The 25,252-nt window shown below is 43.6% G+C and overlaps 1 protein-coding gene across 1 annotated transcript in view; it reads right to left on the reverse strand.

The window, feature by feature from the left end:
• Positions 1-2,714: 2,714 nt before the first annotated feature.
• LOC126560928 (uncharacterized) overlaps positions 2,715-25,252 on the reverse strand; it is a 114,161-nt gene continuing 91,623 nt past the window's right edge. Inside the window, exons 3-6 of the mRNA XM_050216878.1 lie at positions 18,222-18,406; positions 6,617-6,839; positions 4,769-4,864; positions 2,715-3,684 (exon numbers count right to left, since the gene is read on the reverse strand). Coding sequence (XP_050072835.1) covers positions 2,715-3,684; positions 4,769-4,864; positions 6,617-6,839; positions 18,222-18,406 — 1,474 coding nt within the window. The remainder of the gene's footprint in view (positions 3,685-4,768; positions 4,865-6,616; positions 6,840-18,221; positions 18,407-25,252) is intronic.

Below are 25,252 nucleotides of genomic sequence, written 5' to 3' on the forward strand. Positions count from 1 at the left end.
CAGAGCAAGCAAAAGCCTTCTTTTAGATTAAACAAAGTCTATAGGGCAGTAGCAGCAGCAGCATTCGGTTGTTTTTTTTGTTTTGTTTTGTTTTTTTTTTTTTTTTGTTAGGGAAAAAAGGTAATTTTCACAGCAAGTGTGCCTCGTGCTTGTCGGCAGGCAGGAATTAACCTAGCCGGTTGTTAATTTTAGCTGTTTAAGTTTTACGCCGTGCATCGAATAAATATAGATATAGGTTTAGCAGGAGAAAAAAAAAGCATCGGGTGACCAGTGATCACCTAAAAAACGTGTCAAATTACTTAAATGGCTAACATTTAGTGCTAACGAAAAGAAACGACGAAAAGCAAAAAGGTTTAGTAGGGATCGTGCCGAAGTGATCGCTAGGCTAGAGGCAGTGGCGTTTTTTTGTTAATGTAAAGAAAAAAATATTACTGTGCGGGAAAAATTGCATCAAAACTAAACGGAATTAATAAATCGAATCTTGTTACAATATTAATAGCAAAACTATTCTATGCATGTGATATTTCGATTTGGAAATTTGTTAAGCCGTAATGCAAACTTAAATTTGAATTTAATTTTTAGAATTTTTCGCTCTTTATTTTCTTTCATGCTCTCTTTGGTTACATATAAAATGAAAATATGATGAGTTAACATTCACCGAACCTTTCTCCCCCTCTCTCTCTCTCTTTTTGTCCGCATCCTGTCCCATCTCTCTCCTCTTACTTCTATCCATTTACATACTCGTGTCATTCTAATCAAACACGATCCTCATATACACGTTAATCTGCACCGTTCCGCATGCTGTTTAACCATCTCTTCTGTCGCTTTGTTTTAATATATTCCCTAGCTCTATATCTGCTGTGCCTCTGCTTTATGGTAATTCTGATAATAGGATAAACCACACACGCACAGACATAGCCGTGTTCGGTGCGGTTTTGATTCACGTTTCGGTTTCGTGCTATTTTGTCCCCGCCATAGGGGATGCTGTATTAAATTACTAACAATAAAAACGCATCTATTTATCATCTCTGCTGCTGGAAAACAAAACGAACATTTCATTTTTACATCTCTCCGCACTGTACACAAACATAAGCAGCACACGATTACACTCACACACACGTACACACAAATCCTGGTGCTGGGGTGGGGTGTCTCCTCGGTGTGATGTAAAATATGTTTTGATTTATAAAAAAAAACGAGAAACCCAAAAAGGTGCCGACAATATTATACGATAACGCTAACGAGATAGAATAAAATACAGAATGCACACAGCCACAATGCAACTACACACGTGACCGGACGATGTGAAGGGAAATAGTAAAATCTCGACCGTGACCATTTTAAAGCGGTTTTATTTCGCAACAGGGAAAGGACATAAACGGAACACATACACACACATACACCACGGAAAATTATAATATTGAAAACCATAAAAATAAACGACTCATATTTTCGGTCTCGCAATCCGGGTGGGTAACTGGGCACAACAAAAACAACAACAACAAAAACTGACCCCGAAAAAATGGCCACTTCCGTCCATCTTTTCTGCACTTGCAGCCACATAGTATGTGAAGGGACACGCTTTGCTCGCTCGCTCACAGCACGAGCCGCATCCGAGAGGCGTTTCATAATTCAGGCACATATTAAATTAAAAATTAATCTATTTTACTCTCACATACCTACTACTTTCCTTCGAATCGGAGGATGGGTCACACGATATGACCGGAATTCGATCCCATTGTAAGTGCTACGGGGACGACGGTGTTTTCCGGTCCCGTCCGGGTTCCTTTGAAGGACTTTTTAAGAGGGAGGGATGCCATTTGAAGTCAGGATTAACCATTACGCGCCACTGCTAGAGTGACGCTAAATTGGGTAAACGGATGGGTTTTCGTCCGCTTGCTTCTAACTTCGCTTGTCCGGATTTTTAGTATGGGAGAGCGCTTCTAGACAGAAAGCGATCTTTACTGACAGACCTATGCTGACAGAATCTGACAGCGTTTTAACGAACGGAAATTACTAGCTGTTAAATTTGACAGTTTGTTCTTGACGTTCTACTAGAGCTGACATTTAAATAAATGGACTGCTATAGAATATCGAATTTTAGCTAACAAACTGGTTCGACAACCGAGCGAACTAACTCCCGAGAGTAGTTGAAGTAGCCTCAACTGACCCCATTTTCCCTTTTAAGTAACAGGCTTTTATATGCCAGCGCTACACACAGATTCTACTGAAATCCCCAACGCTACATGTGTTTAATGATTCAAGCGCTGCTCCAAAAAGGCGACCAGCGTTTGGGTGGTTCTAATCTTCCTATCGCTTGGAAAAAAGGCCATTTCCGTTTGGAAATGGAAATCAGAAAGAAAAGTTTCATCGTCACATGGTACACCGTGGCATATGTGTGCGTGTGCTTCGGTTGGTTTGTGTCGGTACTCCTCGGGTTTCGGGGAAAAAAAACAGGAAGTCAACAGTAGCGGCCACAACCCTTCCCGGAACAGATGACTCCCAGGCACCTAAAAACTTCTGCTTTTGGCAAGGGACATCCGGGGATGGATTGGATGTGAGACGAGAAGCAAACAAAAACTAGATTTTCATGGCTTATCAGGTTCGGGCACGTGAAACTGCTCTCCTCCTAGTTCGGGCCGTACTTCCGGTAACTTGTGTGGGTATACTAAATAAAAAAAAAAAACAAAATCCTTCCCACTTCGCTGCATTCTTCACGCATTCCCCGTCGTTGCACTTGTCGTTGTTGTGGTGGTGATGGTTGGTGTGCATTTGCTGACCGGTATAACTGTGGCCAACAGTGGCGTTGAGTTTGAGTTTAATAATGTACATGTGGCCCCACCTCCGGCACCTATCTGGTTGCCGGAGCTACTGCTGGTGCCGCTAGTGTAAACCGACCGGCAAGCCCCAGCTGCAGATGGTTCGATCGTGCCGGATATGGTAACAATCGTTACCAGATCCTTGCTGCTGCCGTTAGCTGCTGCTGGCACGCTACTGCTACCGTTTGCGGTGGGAACACTGCCATCCGTACAGAGCCTACTGCTATTGCTGTTTATGTTGCCCGCGTTGTTGCTACCGACAACGGCACTGTTTGCTTCGCCACTACACACCGTCGGTTCCTCGCTACCGGTATCAATTAGAGATACAGAGTTGGGAATTGAATTTCGCTGTCGCGAACTGACGCCGGTTTGCTCATCCGTCGCGTTGCATCGATCGTCGATTTTAATTATGGACGGTGCATGATGATTCACACCCGTCGCGCTCGTACGGTTCGGTCCAGTCGCCGGGTGCGCATTATCCTCACTTATTAGGTTCGCTTCCTTCTCCACGGTACTACGGTTGCTTCCGCTATGCACAATCCCGGCCGGTGAAGTGGCACCGTTCGATGACGCTCCGGGTACGGTAGGTGGTTGAGATGGCCGCTGAAGTGTTTCGTGCGTAACGGTTGGCGAAGGTTGCAGATTTACCGACCGATAGCTCGGCGGAAGCGTACTATGGCCATCGGAACCGTACGGGTTCGGTGAGCTGTTCACTTGCAGATCTGCCTGGATCGTGGGTGGTGGCACATTGTTCACGCTATTGCTCGAACCTCCTCCACCACCGACGGCACCACTGATTATGCCACTAATGCCACCGAATATGCTGTTGCTGCTGCCATTATTATAGCGCGAGCTGAGGGGTATTCTAAAACGAGAGGCAGACAAAAAAAAAGAGGAAAACAAAATATAAACACAATTTTCATCGCCAGATAAAATGAAGCCTATAGAAATCAGTTTTAATTGCTGCTTCGGTTCGAACCGAAGCGTGATGATGAGGCAGCTCGCGCTGGGTAACACAACTGTTGACAACTGACAGCAAAGCATCAAACCGCGCGCACACGCACGCTGGCTGCTATGATTAGAAGAGATCCTCCCCGTTGTTTTAGTGGGCCTAGTGCGTGCGTATTATGTGTGCGTGGGTATACGTCACATCGTTGCGAAATTAAACTTTCAATCATGCTTCCCACATAATTAACACCGTATCGTCCGTCCGAACCCGGTCACCGCACCAGGGGAAACAGCACGAAGAGCAAATTATGGGCCGATTAAAATAAAAAAAACTCATTGTATGAAATTGCCTATCAAAAACCAAACACCAAAAACCGTTACGCCCCAATCATCAGTCTGGTCGAACACTGGCCGATCGTCCCGGCATGCTCGATGGAATGGAAAAAGTTAATTAAAGCCCACGATTAAAATATGTCATCAATATTGAATAAACCCAACGGATCGAAACATCAATTAAACGCGTTGGTTTTTTACCCCCTTTTCTGCCTTCATGTGTCCGGCTTTGGAAAATTTCATTTCGTGGTTCAGCACGTCAAATGTAAAAGGGTAAAGTGTGAACCAAACAAAAAAACAAAGGTCCCATAAATGTAATCATTGTAATTTCACGTGCCAGTAGTACGAGCACTGAGGGAACGAAACAATTATTTTTAATAAAGCCAAAAGTAGCTGCGTGTGAGAGTGATGACACATTTTTAGGCTTCCTGGCCTTGAAGAACAGGCCCAGATTTACAAAAGAGGAGAGAGAGAGAAAGTAAAAAAATGGGCATCCTATAATTGAATTCTCATGCTGACGGCTGTAAACCACTAAGAAGCCGAAAGACAAATCAATTACGTCAAGCAAATAGCATCGCAAGGACACTTCGTTAACACGTCGTCTTCCGTTGGTTTTGGGGTTCCTGCATTACTAACAACCCGCTTCTCGCACCACCATATTTACTCACCTTAAAAGGCTTCCCACGTTGGATCGATAGGTCGGTGGCGGTGAGGCCGTACTACGCATCCTTCCCGACTGTCGGTCCCGGTCCAGCAGCAGCAATCTACGCAAGAAAGAGATGAAGACGAGAGAATAAGAAAAACATAAGTATATCCTTTAATACGCTAGTCCTGAGAAAACCTCCTTAACGTTCCACTTGCCCACTTCAAGAATGTTTCAGCGTCGTTCTTGTGGATGATACATTTCTATCATTCCATTAAGGACCCTCTCTCCTTACAGTCCTCCAGTTAGAGGTGTGAGACATATACACATTTATTTTGCTCCTCTTTTTTTTTCGGGTGGATGTTTGTTACCTCCGTATACTCTACAGTTCTCATGCTCGGTCCTTTCCGCATGTACCGTATCGTTAATAGAGTAATTGAGATAAATGTAGCCCGACACGGCCCGGGTAATTACCGGCCATGTTTCAAGCATGTCTGCCCGGTGGCTTTTGTTACGGACCACATATACCATGGTGCTACATATCACTTGAAGGTAAGCATAAAATAGGAGCCCCGCTCCTCGGGAAGTTCTAAACACTTTCCACCCATTCAGGCCATGGTTACACGTTCCCACCACCAGATGGCACCAGCGGCGTTTAGTAGACGCAGCAGGCTGGACCATCACTAATCGAACCAGACACACAGTACACAGTCTGTACAGCATTTGTAGCGATTATTTTAATTTGTAATTACATTATTCAATCGGTATTCCGTATCGGGCTAGCGCCCAGCTGTAAGGGATGGGATGGGATGTGTCTGATGTAATTAATGATCCTTTTGCAACACACAATCGCCTACTACGTACGATACCTACGGAATCCCGATACGCCCAAAACCGCAATAGACAATCGGGCTGGCCGCCGGCAGTGAAATATGCCAAATTCCGATGCAATTCTCTCTCTATCGCGTGCGCATACTCATGCTCTTATCACAGTGCAAATGTGACCGCGGTTTCGTGGGCGTCAAAAGCTGGGCGATTGCAGTTGTTTTGGTGTGATTTGTTGGTCGCAAAGTAGGCAGATTACACGACGCGGTAATTCAAAACACGTCGAGAGGCCAAACCGGCCGAGTTAATGGTATTGATTTATGATTATTGACTAAGATTACGCTACGATTTCAAGCTTATTGATGATGAAAATATAAAGGTAATACAATCAATATGCAACAAATTCAAATTCAAGACACACATAGACATCAAAATTGTGTAGTGATTAATAGGATCTGAAGGGAACTAAGATTAACAAGTAATATTGAGCTATGTAAGTGGTTGATGGGATGGCCCGGTGATAGAGGCGACAATGGCGCCTGTCTTCTCACTTCAGGACATGGATTAAAATCCCATCCAGATCGTTTTATCATAGTCCTCAGACTTCCCAATTACAAGGCGTGGACAAGCCTGACAAACCATTCTAATGATCGGCATGAGCCTGGAGCACGTTAAGCCAACGAAGAGATATTAACATTTTGTTTAATTTTTACTATCGTGTACTTGAGTAATGATGAGTAATCAGAAAAAATATAAAAAGAAAGAGTCTGCATAGATTCGAGACACTTGCGCGGGAAGGAACCTTGAGGGAGGCCTAAAGCCAGTTAGTTACAAATTGCCTTGGATATTAGAAAGTAACCGATCGTTCACTATTCTGAGCTATCATCCCTTCCTTTGATTGACTATTTCTAGCCTTGCTTGTTGTACATTAAACTGTGAAATCCTTAAAGTATCTTCAAGATAAGTTCTACCATCTCAAACCTATGCAGACAGGTTCTTCCAGCTTTTCTTCTTAAACTTAAAACTTTTGTGTCAAGTCTGAACGTACCTTAATCTGTACTCCTGCATACTCGCTTGGTACGATGGTGGCGGTGGCCTATGCTGAAACTCAGGGTACAACAATCCGTGCGGCGTGCTGCCACCTCGCCCGCAAGGTCTGCGCGAGCAGCGTCCCAGATCGACCGTCGAGCCGAGCCCCAGGCAGGGCGGTGCACCCGGTGCAGTCATACGCCACGCTGCCCCACTCACTGTCACTAGTATCACGCCAACACCTGTTAAAAAAAGGGAGTAAAAGAAACGAAAAAAACAAATATTAATGATGATATTAACGGTCGATGGAAAGCGTGAGCGGGAAAATTGAAAACTCCATCTGTGTGTGTGTGTGTGATGGACGGGTAACCGCGTGTAACGCAACAACAATACGCCATGTGATGCAATTCTAATGAAGCTCACTCGCTCTCACCGGAAAGAACGCAACCAACAAATACAGATGCAGGCGCTCAACAGGGTAAAGTTTTTTAATTAAAATGTTAATTTCTTTCTTTCCCCCTCTTTAAGTTACTTTTTCTGCTCCCCTCTTCCGTGTAGTTTGTTCTAGTGAAGCTTTTTTGTCACATTGCTTCCTGTCAGTCTCCGAAAAGTTCCGAAATGGTGGGAAAGGCGTGCACACAGCGATTGATTATGGGGGAAAAGAAGGAAAAACAAAGAAACCATATTAACAAAATGCAGACGATTGTTTTCGTTTTAATGAAGAACTTGGGCAACAATTGCTTTAAGTTGTTCCAACGTGATAAAGTAACGGAAAATCCTCTCAACAGGCGGCGTTTTGCCGTGCTTTAATCGCTCACGTGCATTTTCGTGCACGAAAAAAAGAAAGAAAAAGGACATTAATTATAATCCTTATTTTTGCCTTCTTCTGCATTACAGCTTATTTATTGCCGATATACGAAGCAAAACTTTAGCATCCTAAAGTGTTTCCCTTTTCCTTTCAATATTTCCTCCCACTTGAACACCCATTCTTGCCTCAGACCCTACCAGACAACTTTCATTTCCATCCATTTTTCTCGCATTATTCTCCTCTTTTTGGTTCAACAATTTTCAATTGATGAGAGTGAGATTTTTTATCTATTGAAAAGGGCGAGGAAAATTCAATTCAATACATTTTCTTCTTACACTGTTGTCCGACCACATTTCTCTCCCACCCTCTGCCTTCCTTCAGCTCATTCCATCATCGTTCATTCAATTTTCTTTACCGGAGTTAAAATTAATAATAATCATCAGTGGCTTCAGGAATGAGGGGGAGGGGGGATTAAATTTCCCCCACCGCGATTCGTGCCCGACCGACGGCGAACGTCATGTTTGATCAGATATCGTATCAGGAAATCGACAAGCAAATGCCAGCACAGCCTTCAGCCCGCTCGGCTTTTGCGAAGGATGCCCGCAAGGATGATAAATGGAGGAGAGCAAAAATACCGGAAGGGCAAGAAGATCACACCGCAGCAGCAGCAGCAGCAGCAGCAGCAGCAGCATCATCATCGATGCCTGACAGAGTATGATGGGAGAGTGATGAAAGTGAAAAATATATCAGACACTATAGAAGACGGGTACGAAAAGCAGTAGAAGAATGTACTGAGGAAGTATGGATGAGGGAACTGAATAAGGGAGGAAACATTTTCTTAAGCTTCACATTTTTTTTGCAAGTTGAGTGAGCAAAGGTCACAAGAAAAAGAAAATGTATCGATCAGTTTTTCCCAGCCCGCTATCGATCGATCACAACAAAAAACATTAAACGTTTTTGAAAAGGAAATTTATTCGTTTAACACTTTTTTGTGTGTTTTTAGCGTTATTTTTTATGTGGCCCAAAGCTCGATTCAGGACACAGGTAAAAGGGAACAATCAAGCAAACATTATTCATGCTCCAACTTTTGGTCTTGTCTACACTTTCAATTTTTTCTCCCTATTTTTTTCCGAACCACAAACGTGACGAAGATGACCGATGCTAACCGATTTTTGTGGTCTTTGGTCACGAATTCCAAAGTTACGTCAGAAAATTGAAAAGGGGGGAATTTATTTTTAAGGAAAAGATTTCTCCATTTATTTCATTTTCACACTCGTTGATATGAGATTTATTATTAAAAATGTGCTTCAATCCTACAAAACCACCAGACCCAACCGAGCAAGGTTTTGAAAGACATTAAGCAGAGTGGCATCTCTGATTTAATAGAACGTTTCGTGCCTGTAGCTTACCACAAAACGAGGGAACTCAAAACATAATCCATTTTACCGACCAAAAAACACACAGACCGGCTCGTGAATCATATGGTTAAACGTGCGACAAAGCGACTGCTTTTTCTTTTAAATCTGCTTAATGGTAACAGAGACACATAGGTTGAAAGAACAAAAAAAAAACGCTGTCTCTTGCCGGAATGCTGCTTCTCGAGAAGAAAGCGACGAATGGAATGTTCATTCATAAATCATGACCGGGGTATTGTGGATAAAACTGAAACTTCCAACCATCACAGCGGGGAAGGGAGCGTAAGAACTCAAACGTAGCTTTCCGTACGAAGTAAGTATCAGACGTTCGGAGACTTGGAAATCCACATGTTCGCAACAAATCTTCACGCAATGCTGAGAGCCACCTTTCCGAGGTGCTGTGAGTTTCCATTGTAGATGTTGTTAGTTAGTGACCCCGTAAAGGTTATGGAAACAGCTGATAGAAAGCCTTTTAAAGGTGTCCCGGTGTGGCATCGGGTGGAATTAAGTTTGTAATCTTAATTGATAGCACTTCTGTTGACTGATGTTCGGTTTAGCCAATCGTCTTGTTTTTTTGCATGTTTCTCTTGTCACTCTTTGGATGGAAATTGGATTAACAATTTGCAGGCACAGTACACACAGCTGCGGCAAATACTTTTCCCATGCATCCCAGTTGCAAATCTTCATATGGGCACTACATGTGTATTAGTGTGTGGGAAAACGCTAACGTACCACAGACTGCCATTTGAGACAATTGCACTAATCGACCCCACGAAGTACGGGAAGACGCGCACAACCCTGTCACAGCCGACACGCTACACATAAATCATAATCAGAGCCCAGACCAGAAAAATACGACAACATAAAGAGCAAACCAACCACACAATTTGCGTGCCCTGGTGCCGATGGTTGGATCCTCCACACAGCACCGACTCGAAACTGCATCATCATAAATCATCAACACTTCTTTCGCTTCCTAAAGGCAGCTTTTTTCTCTCGCCGTTGTGATGTACGTCGTCGTCGTCGTGTTGTGTTTAGAATGCGCCGCTCGAAACACCAGCTCGAATTGGGAACACATCACAACGACCATCATCGTTCGGATCTCGGTGGTTTTCGAAACAAGAAACACCGCACAACCCGTTTTGTGAGAGAGCAAAAAAAAATGGTTTCGATTTGCTATTGAGCAATAGAAGTGTACCGAATTGAAGTAAAATCGATCGCTTCCTTGCACCCAAACACCGCCTTTGGTGCTGTGTTGTTCAGGGAGGGAGATTCATTTGGGAGAAGATTTATAGCACAAATTATAGCACCACTAAACACGAATGATCTTCGTTAAGGGAAGTTCATTCGTGCGGTGAATGTTTGCTACATATATTCTAATCAATGTGGAGTAGAAATTTTGCACAAAAAGTAGGTCACATATTGCATATGAGCTTGTCGCAGGCCGCCTACCATGCTTACAGCGATAGTAATTGGAAACCCTTTCATTCGATCGCCCAAACAACGCCCTCTAAACGTTCGGGTGGGTTAGAAATGCATCCCGCTAGCTCAACATAACTGCAAACGGTGAATCATTATTTGCATCCGGGGGAAAAAAAGGGACACCGGAGGGGCGTAAATGTTGCCCATTCTAAAATGAAGATTTCACGGCACGACGGTCTGCTTTGGCGTTACTCCTACGGCAACGGTTCCCCAGAAATGCGTTTGAGGTTGCCGCGCCACTATGCAATTCGTTACCGCTTCGCCAACGCCTAACGCTCCAATTTGCTGCTTGTAGTAGGTGGTAGGTATCTAAAGCACAGGAAATGGGTCTTTTGGGTGTGAATTGGAGGAAAAATACTGCTAAATGCATTGTAGAGATGGTTCTATATTTTTTCCCACTTTCTCGTAACTGAGCGAATTACGCGTCCATCGGGAAATTCGCCCACTCAACTTCTTTTTTTTTTACAACTTTTTGTTACAACTACGTTAACTGTTACGTTACTTTTTTTAGGGGAACGAGAGAACCGAGATAAGGTCATACTGGTGTAAAATATAAAGGGAAGAGGTACAACGAAGCACAGAAGGGGTGAGGTGAAAGGAGGGAGCAGGGGAAGATTTAAGATGCAGCCAGATTAGCAACGAACATTGTTCCGTGATCGTTTGCACCCAGTTTAGAGCAAGATCAATCGTTTCGCTCGATAGATTCCGACTTCGACCGGGATTCCTTAGAAAATCCTGTGCGCCGGCCGCATGATGTTCTGGGATGAATGCTGCTAAAGTATACCTGTTTTCCTTCCCATCCACCCCATCAACACCTGTGTGAACTTCAACATTTCCTATTTTTGTTTTCCTTCCATAAAACTAACCTCTTCCTTTGACGGAATGGGAATGTGAACAATTAGTTTAATGGACTTTCGTTTTATTACACTTTCCCATCGTATAGCAGCTACCACCACACGGCGCTATCGATCTGCTGGATTAAGGGTGCAATAAATTTAAACTCGACCGACCCATCTTCGCTCTCTCTCTCTCTCTGTCCCTTTCTTTGTCTTGCTCTTGGCCTGCTCGGCTTGGGTCGCAAAACGGGTGCAGTTTGAAAGGAAACTTTGGACCGGTTTTTTTTTCCAGTACACCATACAGTAAGGAGAAGCAAGAAAGGGGGATTGTTTACCGGAAAAATTGTTTGTAATTAAGACCAATCGAACCGGGTTGCATCCTTGGAAAGGGGGGAGGGAGCAAAGTGTTTAATTTACCGACAATTATTGAGCATCTTATTGAGCTTCAGATTTGTAGTGCACGATTGAAGGAGAAAAGTGCACCTTTTAGTCGAGAGGCAAAACAAAAACATCCATCCTATCGATAGTAGCTTAGTTTAAACAAAGAATACATTCATGTAAAGCGAATTAAACTCCTTTTTATGAAGATAAATGGCGTTAGAAATTATGGTTCAATTAAAGGTACTTTAATTTGTGAGTGTAGAATTCAACGCAGCAAGGGGAAACATCGCCACCGGTAACCGTGGTGTGTTCAAGCTTCGGCTTCCATATTTAAATGACAACATAAAATTTAAGGCACCACAAATCGCTAACCACAATCCTCGCTCTACAGCGCACAGTAGTGCCAGTACCAACCGCAATCAAAACCCATTCGAAAGCAGCACCGATGCACGGTATTCAGCATGCGACTAAAATATTATACTAATAAATCCGTAAACGCCCGGCGAGCAGACGATCGATTAAACGCTCATTATTGTCGTCATTCAGGCGCGAAATTTAACCCGAAACAGTACCGCGCACACCGCGCTAAAACATCGGTGACCCTCGCCACTGCCTTCCTTCTCCTTCCTTTCTTTCCCTCTACCATTCTCTACCCCACCTTCTCCCAACCTCATGCATGTGTAGTATCCACTAATTAGGCGTTCAAAACCTCAAATCACCTCGAACCACGATCGAATTGAGTTGGAATGGAAATGGGATGGACAAATGGTAGCCGTATCCAACACACCCCAAAAACCAACCCACCCTATGTCCACGGAGGTATGGCTGGCCGGGTGCGGTCAAATCGCACGTGACGTGAAACTAGATTGATTCAAAATCATGACCAATTCCCGCCGACCGGTAACTGCAGCAATGCATGCTGCAATTCCATCGGGAATATGCACGAGTGTGTTTGTGTATTGCATACGGTGCATTAGAAAATCTTTTTCCTGCTTTTCCCACTCTTGCACACACATACACACAGCGACAATAAAAGATTCCCCCTTATCGCCCGGAAGCGCAACTCCCTTTTGCCACCATCGTGTCCGATCGAATGGTGTTATGCTATAAAAATACCACCGCATAAATATGCGAATCCACCGCTGAGAGTCATTTGGCAAGCGGCTTTTCCGAAATGCGGTAATTAGAATGTAAGCCATGATGCTGCTACTGTTGTTGTGGTTGCATTCGAACGCCTGGCTGCACACCAGGGGCAAACAAAAAAGCTGCACGATGGAAAATGCATCGTTTGCTTCCACCACTATTCAGCTACTGTGTGTGCTACTGTCCAATCAACCAATCGACATTGAAGAGGTGTGAGTACGTTTTTTTTTGCGATTGCACTGTTGCAGTTCAAACGAAGCATTTAACTGGGAGAGACAGTTTCAAATTGGCCAAATTAAAGAGCATGATACTTGTGTGCTTGAATGAGTGTGCGTTGTTAAATTTTAAACGATCACATTGGGACACAACCACGTATTAAGTGGACGCTACTTCTAGGAGAGTGTTTAATGTTTCCACTATCCACTCAGAAGAGACATCCTTTCGGATCCTATTTTTTCCGTTCTCTTATAATCTATGAATGCGCCATGGAACAGCGAAACAGCAAACCGGAACTTTCCGGTACTGGAGAGTGATCAGTTTTCAAGCTCAAAAAAAGCTGTTCACTATTTCCTGGCTGAAAATCCATCGCTTGTACTTCTGATCCCGTACAGAAGCACCGACAGCCAAAGTGCCGTGAACGATCCCGAAGAAAAAGACCAAATGGCACACAAAAGCAATGCCAAGCCACACACACACGTACTTTCCGGCACTTTTTGCCAAGCAGCGACGTAGCGACGAAAGATGATCCTCCTCACTCGAATCGCATCGGCCGGCAACTGTGTGGCCTGAAAATTGCAACAAAATTGCATCTTTGATGATAAGCTAACAATGGGGTAGACGAGAAATGCGGAGAGAGAGAGAGGGAAACTCTATCCACTCGAAGCGCTAGAAAAGTAAATTGTTTGCAGTAGGGAAGCGTGTGTGTGTGTGTGATGGAAGGGAAATGCAAAAAACCCCGGATGTTGAGGAAGTATTCTCCATCGGGAAACCGGGAGAAAGTTTCGTGCTGACTGATGATGTCGAAGATGAAGATTTTCCTGGGCTTGCATGTCTGTATGTGTGTGTGTGTAGATTGATGATTATGGTAACCAACCAGAAGATAAGGACGATGATCTCCGGATGCAGGATTACCGAGTTTGGAGTTTTGTTGATTTTTCCATTTCGAAATAAAAAAAAAACTCGAGGAAAACAAACAAGCACTCACCATGATGTATACTGCCAAAGGAGGAACGGGAGAAAAACGTTGTTTTGTTTGAAATTTAATTTTAATGCTATCCCGTTTGAGCAGCTGCTGCTGGCCGAGAATCTAGCCTAGAGTTAGTTGGTTTGTTAAACATCAAATCGATGTTCACCGAGGGGAATTGTATTTTAAATTTAATGCCTTTCTGGTTGCATTTTAAGTGATTTGTTTTTAAATGAAGTGTGTTTAATATTCAGTTATCAAATTGGTTTTACAAACAAAAGCTTTCTAGGCGAACCTTACACATGTTTTTGCCTCTTGAGTTATCTTCTTAAGCGATTTCATAACCTTACATCGCTCACTATCGGGGAAATTAGTTTAACTGCAACATTCAAACCCCTGTTTGTCCTCCTTCTCTTTGTTGCATTCTACACGATCCCCTCCCGCCCGATCTCAAGTAGCTCTTTTGTTTGAGGCCTCTGCTTAATTCCAAACCATTCCGCGAAACCTACGCTACGCGGATTATTATACGGTTCAGTTAACAGCGATTATGCTCAAGTGAGCAATTCTACAATCGTACCCTTCCCTTCCTCTCCCTTCCTCTCTCCTTCTCGGTTCCCCACAACACACCTCAACAAATGGTCAATCCTCGCTCGTAACCTTAAACATCCTCCATCCATCCTGTTGCTGGCAGGAGGTGCGAATAGAAAACTGGAATGCCAAAAAGGAAAACCTTCCCCATTCGGGATAGAAATGCAAACTGTTTTGGAAACAAAAGCCCGGTTCAGAACAAGAAAATCGTGCCGAAAGAAATCACGCACACGCTATTCGATGTACTACTACTACTACCACTGTTCGCGCGAACCGGCGCACACTCTCGTCGTTATCATTATTGCATTTTAAATTGAAACCATAAATTTTCGACTGCTTGCATACGGTTTCGTGGAAGCATTTTTTGGGTGAGCCACCGTTTGCAGTGTTCGCAGAGGACAGAAGAAAACGTTAGGGAAAAGAAGGGATAAAAATTGCAACATATTTATCATCCTAGGGATGGCGGAGCTACACTAAACGGGAGCACGGGTTTTTCCGTGCTTAGTTTTCACGCCTTTTTAACGCTTTCGAACCGGTTCGGGATGGGAGGGGTTTGCGATTAGTGTGAGTGTATGTATTTCTGTGTCCTCCTTTTATTCACATCGGTGAAGCATTTTCCGAAACATTTTAGTTGCTTAAGAGGATTTGTGTTTGTCACGATCGTGTGATAAGCGAGAGCTCGGCTGAAAAATGGAAGGGATCTTTCAAACCTGCGATCGCAGCATTGTTTATTGCTCAAACATTACAAAACAGGAATTACTAGTGGAATTATCACTGATGATATGTTGTTTAAATGCTGGAGTGATTTAAATATTTCAATTTAATTTAGCAAATATGCCGACCTTATATCGCTCTGTCTCATCAATCGAATAAATTAGTTCAACCAATCAATTGAGGCGCACAACATGGATATCAATAAAAACAAACCTAAAGTTCGGAAAATTGGGAAAACCACAAACAATTTTTCCTATCACCTCATACAAACAGCTCTAAGGCATTATCTAAGGCCGCCTTTTTCTTTCTCTAACACACATACAGATTTTGTTTTCCGGGAAGGTCACTAACGAATACAGATTCATCCCGAATGTTTTTTTGGGGAATGTATGCCATAAAGCTACTCCTCGCCAGTCTTAAAGCTACCAGAAAAGACCATCAAAACCGACCATCCCGTGCACCCTAAATGTAGGCAAAGCGCGCGAAAAAAAAAGGCACAGCCACACTCATCCACACCCATCCACGGATGCCATTTTCACGGAGGTTTCCCGAAAGCAATCTGCGGTGAATAAAAACTAAATCCGATTTGTGGAGCGGTTCTCTTTCGGTTTTTGTTTTCTTTTTAAGAGCGCCACAAATAATTTTATCCTCTGCCAGCGTGTCCACCGTGGACAGCACACTGCTAGAGCGGCCAGCAGGAATTGGCTCCGGGTTTTTTTTTTGTTTCCGGTGTACCTCCCCATCCTGGTTCCGATTCGCTGTGGTTCCAACGACAGAAGAAGATTTATCTCTTGATGTGCGCACTCTGGCTCTTTGGCTGCTAGATACACGCGTGGTTTGAGCTTTTGCTCATACTTTTTGTGTGCTTTGTGTGACATCGCTTCCTAGGAGAGTCAGAAATGAAAACAAAAAATACACACACAAATACACGAATCTGGATATGCTCGTTTAGCTTCCGAGACACGGAGGTTTTGTGTTGCCAAACAACGCACAAACAGCCAAACACACATAACACCACAGAAACCCGTCACAACACGCAAAAAGTCAAACATTGTTCGTTTTTTTTTTTTGCCATTTTGCTTAGCTTTACCTCTTGCATCTGCACAAAAGTTAAGAGAGCTTTTAAACGCAGACACAGATTTTGTTTTTTGTTTTTATTCCACTCAATTCGACAGTGCTGCAGCTCAGCGTGATATCACAGTGTTGCCAGCTGAAAGGTATCATTTTATGGCAGTTCTTTTTCTATGTTTTCGTGCAATTGAAACCCATAAGTGAAAGAAAAACAGCTTTGTAATGCAAAACAAAATTACAAAACGGGGAAAAAACGTTCCAAAAATAGAATGAAAGCTTGCGAAAGTAAGACCCGCTGGCAAAATACTTTAAAGTAATTTCAACAACTTGATAAAGCAATCAATTTTCATATCGGTCGGCACCTTTCTTGTGCGACCCTTAACGAATGGTGTGCTTCACTGCAAAACGTCGTCGCTCGCAACATCGATTACAGGTTGACATCAAATTTGACTTTATAACCTTCCAGCAGCCGTACACTCCTTGGGGCAGAATTGATAGGTTTTTCGTTGGCATGATTATGGTTACCGCTGAGAAGAGGAGAAAAACACACCTCAACGAGGAAAATTTGGACAAAAAAATATAATTCTTTTGCCGTTTTTTGCAACACTTGAAGCCTGTTCACCGTTCGCCGTATGAAGGACCTTTTAAATCGTTTTTCAAGACCCACTACGGTCGTCGGGCTCTGGGGGAAGGGGCGTTTTTTTACAACATACAGACTCGCGAGCAGTGACTATATCGAACCCTCTAGGCCTGTTTTTTGCCCCTGGCACCCTGAAATGCCCACCAGAAAACTTTCCAGCACGCAGTACGCAGTTCGTAAATCGATATAAATAAATTGAATTCATATTTTATGAACCTCAGCTTCGATTCAGATGCAGACAGGGGCACATACACCGAAAATTTCTTTTTTTGAGGTGGGAAAATTTGATGTTTTTTTTTGGGGTGAGCAAAATAAATCCAACTAGGTACACCTGGTACGCAAGAGTTTCCCTCGTGAAAGCTCCTCGAATGCGTTTCATACGCACGCAAAAACACCCTTGTGGTTCGTGATCAATCCTATTTTGAGGATAATGATGATTTACTATTCATCGAATTCCTCGGACCGGTGCGGCTGATTCGTAAAAGCAAACCTTCTTTATTTTCCTATGGACTATAACCTCAATCAATCTATTTCTTGTTGAAGTTTTTCGGCTTTGAAAACTGTCCCTGCCTGACAAAACGGAAAAGCGAAAACCCCTCCCATACTCTCGGAACAACATAATCTTGCAACAGCAAACAATGCTCGGTTTAAAACGAAAGACAATTTTACCCAGCAATGGCTAAATTAAAGCCATAAGATCTTAACGTACTTCGTCCTCATCCTCGGCTGCCGGGTGATAAATGAAGCAAAGTTTTCACCTAGAGTCATTTCTTCCGCGTGAGGGTACTCTAGAATTTGCATTTTAATGTTCGCAGCCGGCGTAACATTTCTTTTTCATCCTACTTGGCTAACCTTCAGCTTAGCCAGCCTGTTCTCGCCACATCCCACTTCCGAACTGATGTATCTCACCAAGTTTTCACCCGGTGGAACTTATTTACGGCTACGGTTGCCATATTTTGCCAGAGCCGTCCAACCATTAGCCTACTGTGCACTACTGGGACACACCAGCATCCCAACACGAACCCTTAAAAGCGGAACGGCAACAGAAAAAGAACCTCCCGAGAACCGACCAAACACCATCCAAAGACAATCGACAACAAAGTTTCCTGCTTCTGTTTTTATTTCCCCTGGACCAGATGTTTCCTGTGTTCTTTTACCCCGTCCTGAATTGGGAGAGTTTTTTGTTTGGCCCGAAGAAAGCATGAAAAGTTTTCAAATGCGCGATCTTTCCGCTGCGGGTAAGTGCCGGGAATTGAAATGCTACAACGGAAAAGCGCTAGTGTTGGATTGTGTGTTTTTTGCTGTACGAATTAAGTTTTGAAGTTTTTGCAGTGAGTAAAAGTGGGCGAAAACGGACTCTTACCTATCATTAATAAGGCAGCAGTAAGATGAGACGTTGGTGAACCGGCCAAGCCCGTTGCTCCGAGTGCGGCACCGCCCAAGGCACAGGCAACACCACCGAGCGCCACCACCGCTATCAGTGCTCGCAGCGGTGGACCAGCGAACCAGTGGCCACAGCATCCCTTGCGCGACCGTTCCGAGGGTGAACTGGAATGTGAAGGAGAAGGAAAAAGTTTGTTAATTAGAGTGGAGCATTAGAACATTAGAAAACATACAACTGTGAAGTAGTTTATGAAGAAATAACATTGCTTTCTTTTGGTAGGTGCAGTTTCTTTGAAGTTGTGAAGGCGAAGCCTATAGATCGCAAATTGTCATCACTTTGCTTTGCTCCTCATGCAGTTGTAATTAAATAAATAAAAAGCAGAAAAAGTCAAAGACTCTGAACGTGATACCGCTCGAACCCGGAAGCAGCGTTTCAATTGACTGTGACGGAGTTCTGCTACCTTGATACGATCGTAACTGACCGACAACAACGTAAGCAGCGAAGTCGGATGCCGCATTGTTCAGGGAAATCGTGCCTGCTACGGGCTCTATAAACTCCCACGATCCAGAAGACTCCAGCAACACACGAAATGCACGATGTATCGCACACTGGAACTTCAGATAGTCTTCTAGGAGTACGAGTCCTTAACTATGTTGACGAAGGACGCCAATGCACTCGCCTAAGGACTCTCTTTGGCGGTGTGTGACTAGGGCGTGTGCTGAAGGAGAATCAAAGCCGGATTGGGCCATCGTGTTGAGGATGACGGACCTATGCCCTACCAGGAAGGTACTCTACAGTGACCCATTTGGCACGAGGCGTAGAGGAATAGATTCGTCGAATGGATCAGGTGAAATCGAAACTGTCGGAAATCGAATGCAGCCGTGGAAGAAAGACTACAGTTCAGGACCAAGCTCAACCCATAACAGGCCAAGAAGTAGATGTAACAAAATGGAGATCTATTTATTAATCTATTTATAATTAATTATGACGGTCCAGTGCCGTATTGTCCACACCGCTTGTGTTGAATAAATTTTATAATCATATTGATAAGGCATTTCCTCCTTATTCTTTGCCTTATCCCGGGCATACTCGGTTCTGGTTATGGTTGTGGTGATGGTAATGATGATGGTGAAAAAATGGAGATCTAATTAGATTTATATAAGCTAAAACTGCAACCATGAAGTTCATGATGACTTCAGCTGGTTTTTTTTTTACGAGAATTTTATATGAGATTTTATTCTTAGTGGCAGAAAATGTTGCTCCAACGATATGTCTTTTTCATATACTTAACATGAATCGTTCAATAAATTTTAGCTAAACATTTGTCAAATTCTGATAGTTCTAATGTTTGAGAGAGATCGGTAAAAAAAGGGTAATTTTACAACTAAAGTCATCATACACCATCACAACTTTATATTCATGCTGTAAACTTACATAAACCTTTCCAAACAAAGCAAAAAATCCTATAGCACTGAACCCTTCATTTGAATTGACCAACCTTGGGGTAAACTCCAAGAAAAACACAAAAGACACAACAGAACTGGCACATACGCACAAATGCCATTTATTGTCAACAGCAATTTTCTGTATCGCATGAACAACATTGTAACAAGGCACACTCTTGCGCCACGTCTGTGTGTACACATGTTTTCCGAGGCACCAGGTGCGTTGCCATTATCATCGTCGGTGGCCTTGCCGCCTGCTGCTGAACAATGCTTGCCGAAACGAAGGAACATGATTAAAAGCCACCATCAATAATGGCAAATTTAATCGCAAAATCCTGATGTCATGTGCGTGTATGTAGTTGGGATTAATTAATTATTTGACCCGATGAGTTCGCAACGAAACAACACCGAATGGGCATGAGTTTCAATGTTTCAATAGCATTTTTTTTTCCATCTGTTTCCGCTCTCTATCCGATCCGTTCCCCGATGACTGATGGCTGGTTTTTGGTCATAATTTCAAACAGTCAAAATTTGTATTGCCCACCATTGCCCAGATTCTCTTCGCAAAACAGATTAATGCATTTTTGGGGTAGTTGGAGAGGTTGCATGTCAGGATGCATAAATCTCGCTTCAGTTCGTTCATGTTGCTTCCGAGAACACGTCCGTCCGTCCATGGGGGTGGAAAAATATTTCACGCTTGATGTTTCATTTGCATAAAACAGGGCCCGATGTTTTTCCCCGGCCTTCGAAAAGCGATCTACGCAGTTTGCCAGGTTCGTGTGTGTGTGATGGGGCTTGCTTTTTCCATCGAAAAGTTTTCAACCATATGAGTGCAGACCGTTTTACAATTATTTTAGTTGTTTTCAACGACTGCAGGAACAGTGAACGGAAAAAAGCCCCTTTCGATGTTACATTGTGAACACAGGGAACTGTATGTTCAAACGCCGGTTATGCCTTCCCATCAGAACCGTTTGCCGGAAGAAAGCTGCCAAAATGGAAATCAGCATCCCATCCCCCGAACAAAGGCAAAGGAAGCAATTCATGCTTTCAGGTTCTTCGTATCGTGCCCAGCAGGAAAGGGCTGGCCAGCAGTATCCTTCCCTCGTTATGATGTGCAATTTAGACACAGGTGGAGGCGCATTGCTCGGGAAGCACACATAAACACCAGCCCCACAACAACGTGCACGAGATTGTTTCCCCCTTTCAGCGAAAACCCTCGTCATCGGAAAACTGGCCGCAATCATAACAGAACTATGATTTTTACGACGTTGTTTACACTGGCACAAGTATCACATATCCGGACCCCGGGCCAGAGGCTTATAGCTTAAAGCCGGAGAGATAACGTCCAACATTTTATGACCCTGCATGTACGAACACGTCCCATTGAATGGGGACTGTGGCCGGGGGGCACAAATAAATGTCACCGGCGTAACGTCATTAGGCCGTGAAAATGACATCGGTCACAAGTTGTGTCGGTATCCTTTCTTTTGTTGCCTTTACACTGGACACATCCTTGGAGTGAGCTTTTCATCCGGGAGCGTTTGATATGCGAAGCATCTTACATAAGCCTAAGACACACACACACAAACACACACATACAGCTCCCAGGAAGAGACACCACATTTACGTTCGATGACAGATAGCCGGAACCAGGGGATCCAAGAAGTTTCAGTAACTGACTGTAAGTTGGATCTTCAAAAAAGAAAGCGAGGAAGCGTGTCCGAGTGGGGCTTGTTGGTAGAAGAAAGCTAAAAACTTTCTTGCCTCTTCACAAGGTCCTCCTCCCAACAAAAGGGTGACGGGAAAGGTCTCCAGAACTTAAATGGTCCAACTTTCCTGTTCCGAATGTGTCCTTTCCGCAAGATGAACTCGCCAAATCGGAGTTGGATGTTTGTTTAGCACTTCATGCGGAACGGATGCTACGACGGTGCACAGACTATTAAGGTCGAGAGGGTTTTATGCTAAAACGATGCTCAATAAAACAAAACTCGACAAGTACGGCGAACAAAAGGGCTGACCATAAAAGTATGCAGCTATTAAAGAAATAAAGTTACTCCGTAGTTTTGGATCCAAAAACTAAAGATGTGTGTGATTTTTTTTTTCCTCCTTTCCTTCCGAAGTACTGGAATAGACATTCCAGAACTGTGCCGTATAAATTCCTCATTTTAGTTTCGAAACATACCGATACGGCTGGGAAGTTCAAGAATTTATATCGGAAGCAATCCAATCGTTGGAACTCCGGAAAGGTTCCGTGTGTTTTGGAATGTTGGCTGGCGCCATAAATTAACCACAATCAACTATCGCTCTAGCTGATCGGTACCGTACCGTCTCTAATTATCTGTACTTGCAGACATCGAACCCAAACGTACCGCAGACTAGTAGCAGGTTGAAACAAATGGAAGCTTGGAGAAGAGATGATCGGTATCGGTATCTAATATCAACCCACACGCAAACCACAAACTAAGCCCCGTGCAACGTAACGGAACCGCTCAACTGCAAGAGGTGTGCGGTTACGTCAAGGTGTCTCCGGCTGAACCAGATGAACCTGAAGAAAACCGAGCCTTACCTAGTCGCTACACATTATGGATTCATACGGAGTGGTCCAACGGCCCACTCGGGCCAATCAATGCAAAATGTCAACAATATTATTGTTACGTGCTAATTAATATTGATTACCGTGCGCCTCACCCAAGTGCTTCTGGGGAAGTTCAACCGTTCGGACGGCGGAATGGCAAGACGATGATTACAAAATTAACTATGACACTTCTCGGACCAATGCACTCCGTGGGTCTCTCGGTGGGTGGTACATAAATCATAGCACAGCCCAACTTGCATCACGCGCGTGTCCAGATTGTTCGAGAAGCTCGATAATCGGTTGCATCAAATCTGCATATTGGGCAGCGAACGTTGAACGTAGCGGCAGAGATGGATTAATGAGGCCACAGCATTCCCGGGCACGAACTGAAGCAGCTTGTGGGAATTGTACCAAATCAGCACTACAAAGAACATAATTAAATATCAACACAACTACGATCCGCTGCTGATGCTGCCGCTGCTGGAAGAACGACCACTAATCAGATTAAAGCGTTGGCTTTGTTGGAGATTTGCACCCCAAACCAACTCGAACCATAACTTAATTGATGCGCACGCGAAAAAAACTTTGCAAAACAAATGGAAACGGGGAAAAGTAAGAACGCCAAAGCTTTTCCTCATGTCAGCAAAAATTCATTTTGCTGACGCAGTCTAATTGGTAAATTGTTTCTTCATTCATTTACAACCACAATTTGCCTCAACTGTCACTGGCAGCATCCATGCTGATTTTCTCGAGAATGAAAAGGAGACACAAGCCATGCTATTAAACGGTGGTACAGCGTTGGTGTGTTCTTTTTAAAGATTTTATTCCTCATACTTCCGCAAGAGCAGGGCCGCTTTGCCGGGTAGAGCAAACCGGGAAGACCGGCAGCATTTAATCCCACCACTACACGCTGGGATGAAATTTATGATGCAAATTGAAATTCGTTTCATAACAAGTGGGATCATAATTAGAGAAAATGTTGCCAACCCGACCCGCTCCAACCACCCACTACTCCCTGCAAAATGCGGAAGGACAATGTATGGAGTAGGAATGAAAAACGAGAGCACTTTCACACACGCATAATCCGCAAGTGATATTCAATTTAATTATTCGCACCTTGATGACAGCAAACCCCCAAACAAGTGCGTGTGTACGGAGGGTACGTCACACACTCGCCACATCAGATTGATGGTTATGGGATGTGACTGTGCTACTGCGGAGTTGTGAGTGCGGAGAAAAGCAGCTGAAGGTTACCAGTTTTATGGGTGAGTTTAACCGTAAATGGCAAACAGACATGCAATATATTATCGCGTTCTAATGTAAGGCGCAAAATGGAGGAAGCTTTTCGTAAATGTCGTGTGGAAAAGGTGAGCACTGGGCAAAAAAGAGAGAAAGGTCATAATAAAGACATCAAAATTATGGTGGAAAACTAAATAGACAACTGTTTTAATGCATCTTTTAATTTTGCGTCGCAAAGAAGCATTCTACAAAAATTTATGTACTTTCACGATTTCACATTAGACTAGAATAATAATATTTTGAGACCTTTCAAGACTCAAGAGACAAGAAGGATTTTTCTACAGAATCTATTCGATGCTTTTGTTGGCTGCTTATTTTGGGTGATTGTCTTCATCTTCTCGGTCAATGCCGGCCATTGATTGTTTTAAAAGCCTAGTTGATATTGCGTTCTTGGATAGACAATTCATCACGACAGACGAAGAGTCCGGATGAGATTTGAACCGCCGAATCGCCGAACTGCGGAAGGCGAAGGAGCACATCATTTGTGGGTCACAGCGTAAGGACAACGGAAGAAGAAAAACAATTCATGGTAAATAGAAATGATTTGCAAATGTTACACTGTGAGTATCAAAATGGTATTGTGCCGAATAGAATTTTCGCGAATTTTCGGAGACATTACCGACATTTTCCCGATTTAAACAAATTCCCAGCTGATTCGCGGTTTTCCCAGCGTTCCCAGTTGAAAAGCCATCCTACCTAGTGTTTGTAACCAATTCGATTTTTTCACATTCTAACTGAAGTCAGTTAGGAAAAGATGCTAAAAAATTCGGAAATGATCAAAACTCCGTAATGGGCGATTGCTAAATGAATAGCTAAAAAGAGCAATTTTATTAAATTATAGTGAAATTCAATAGCAATGCGAACGCTTTGCTTCAAAAGCTCCCTTCACCCTCCATAACAATAAAACAACTGAAACACGCACAATGCATGTTGTACGTTGTACATTTACTTTAGCTCGTCGAAATCACTTACCACCAACAATGGCCCCAGGCTGCTTTACAAACAAATACACGAAAAAAAAAGCTAAAATTGTAGCAACGTTCAACCACGACGACCGAAATCGTGACAAACAGCGAAACGGGTTAGTGCTGCTCAGTAAAATCAGCACGTTTCTCTGTATGTCCCAAAATCCCGTCCGAAAACCGGCACCAGCTTGCATCAATGATTCCTCTCTCCCAGCCATGCCAGCCCAGCCCGATGTGGTTCATTTCATTCGCAAAGCTGGAATCCATTTCCACCGCGTGGTGCAAATTCGGAGAAGGGAAAATCATGTGCATGTGCGCGCGCGTAAAGCGTTCGTCGACGAATCTAATTTGATGCTTCGATAAAATCCAAACCAATTGTTCCAGCCCACTGGCGACACTGGTGTGTCGCCGGTTCTCCGTATTTACCGGCGGTGATTTGAAATGTCTCACTTCCGGTGAGTGCCTTTTGCTAACGCCAACATCCTTTAGTTCGTCGCACGGATCATTGATTAACAGTGCGCGCTGGTGTCGATTGCTCAATTCTGTAACAAACATACTACAGCGGGATGGACGAGAAGACAGATAAAGGCAAAGGGACACACATCGTTCGTGCCCTCATGCGAAATGGCGTCGGACGAATCGTTGTGACAACCAATATACGGAAAACCAATTGACAGTGGACCACTTTTCCGCCAAACACTTTCGTGTTTGTTTGTTCACTGTCGA

This window comes from Anopheles maculipalpis, chromosome 3RL (assembly GCF_943734695.1).
Source record: "Anopheles maculipalpis chromosome 3RL, idAnoMacuDA_375_x, whole genome shotgun sequence".
Lineage (NCBI taxonomy): Eukaryota > Metazoa > Arthropoda > Insecta > Diptera > Culicidae > Anopheles > Anopheles maculipalpis.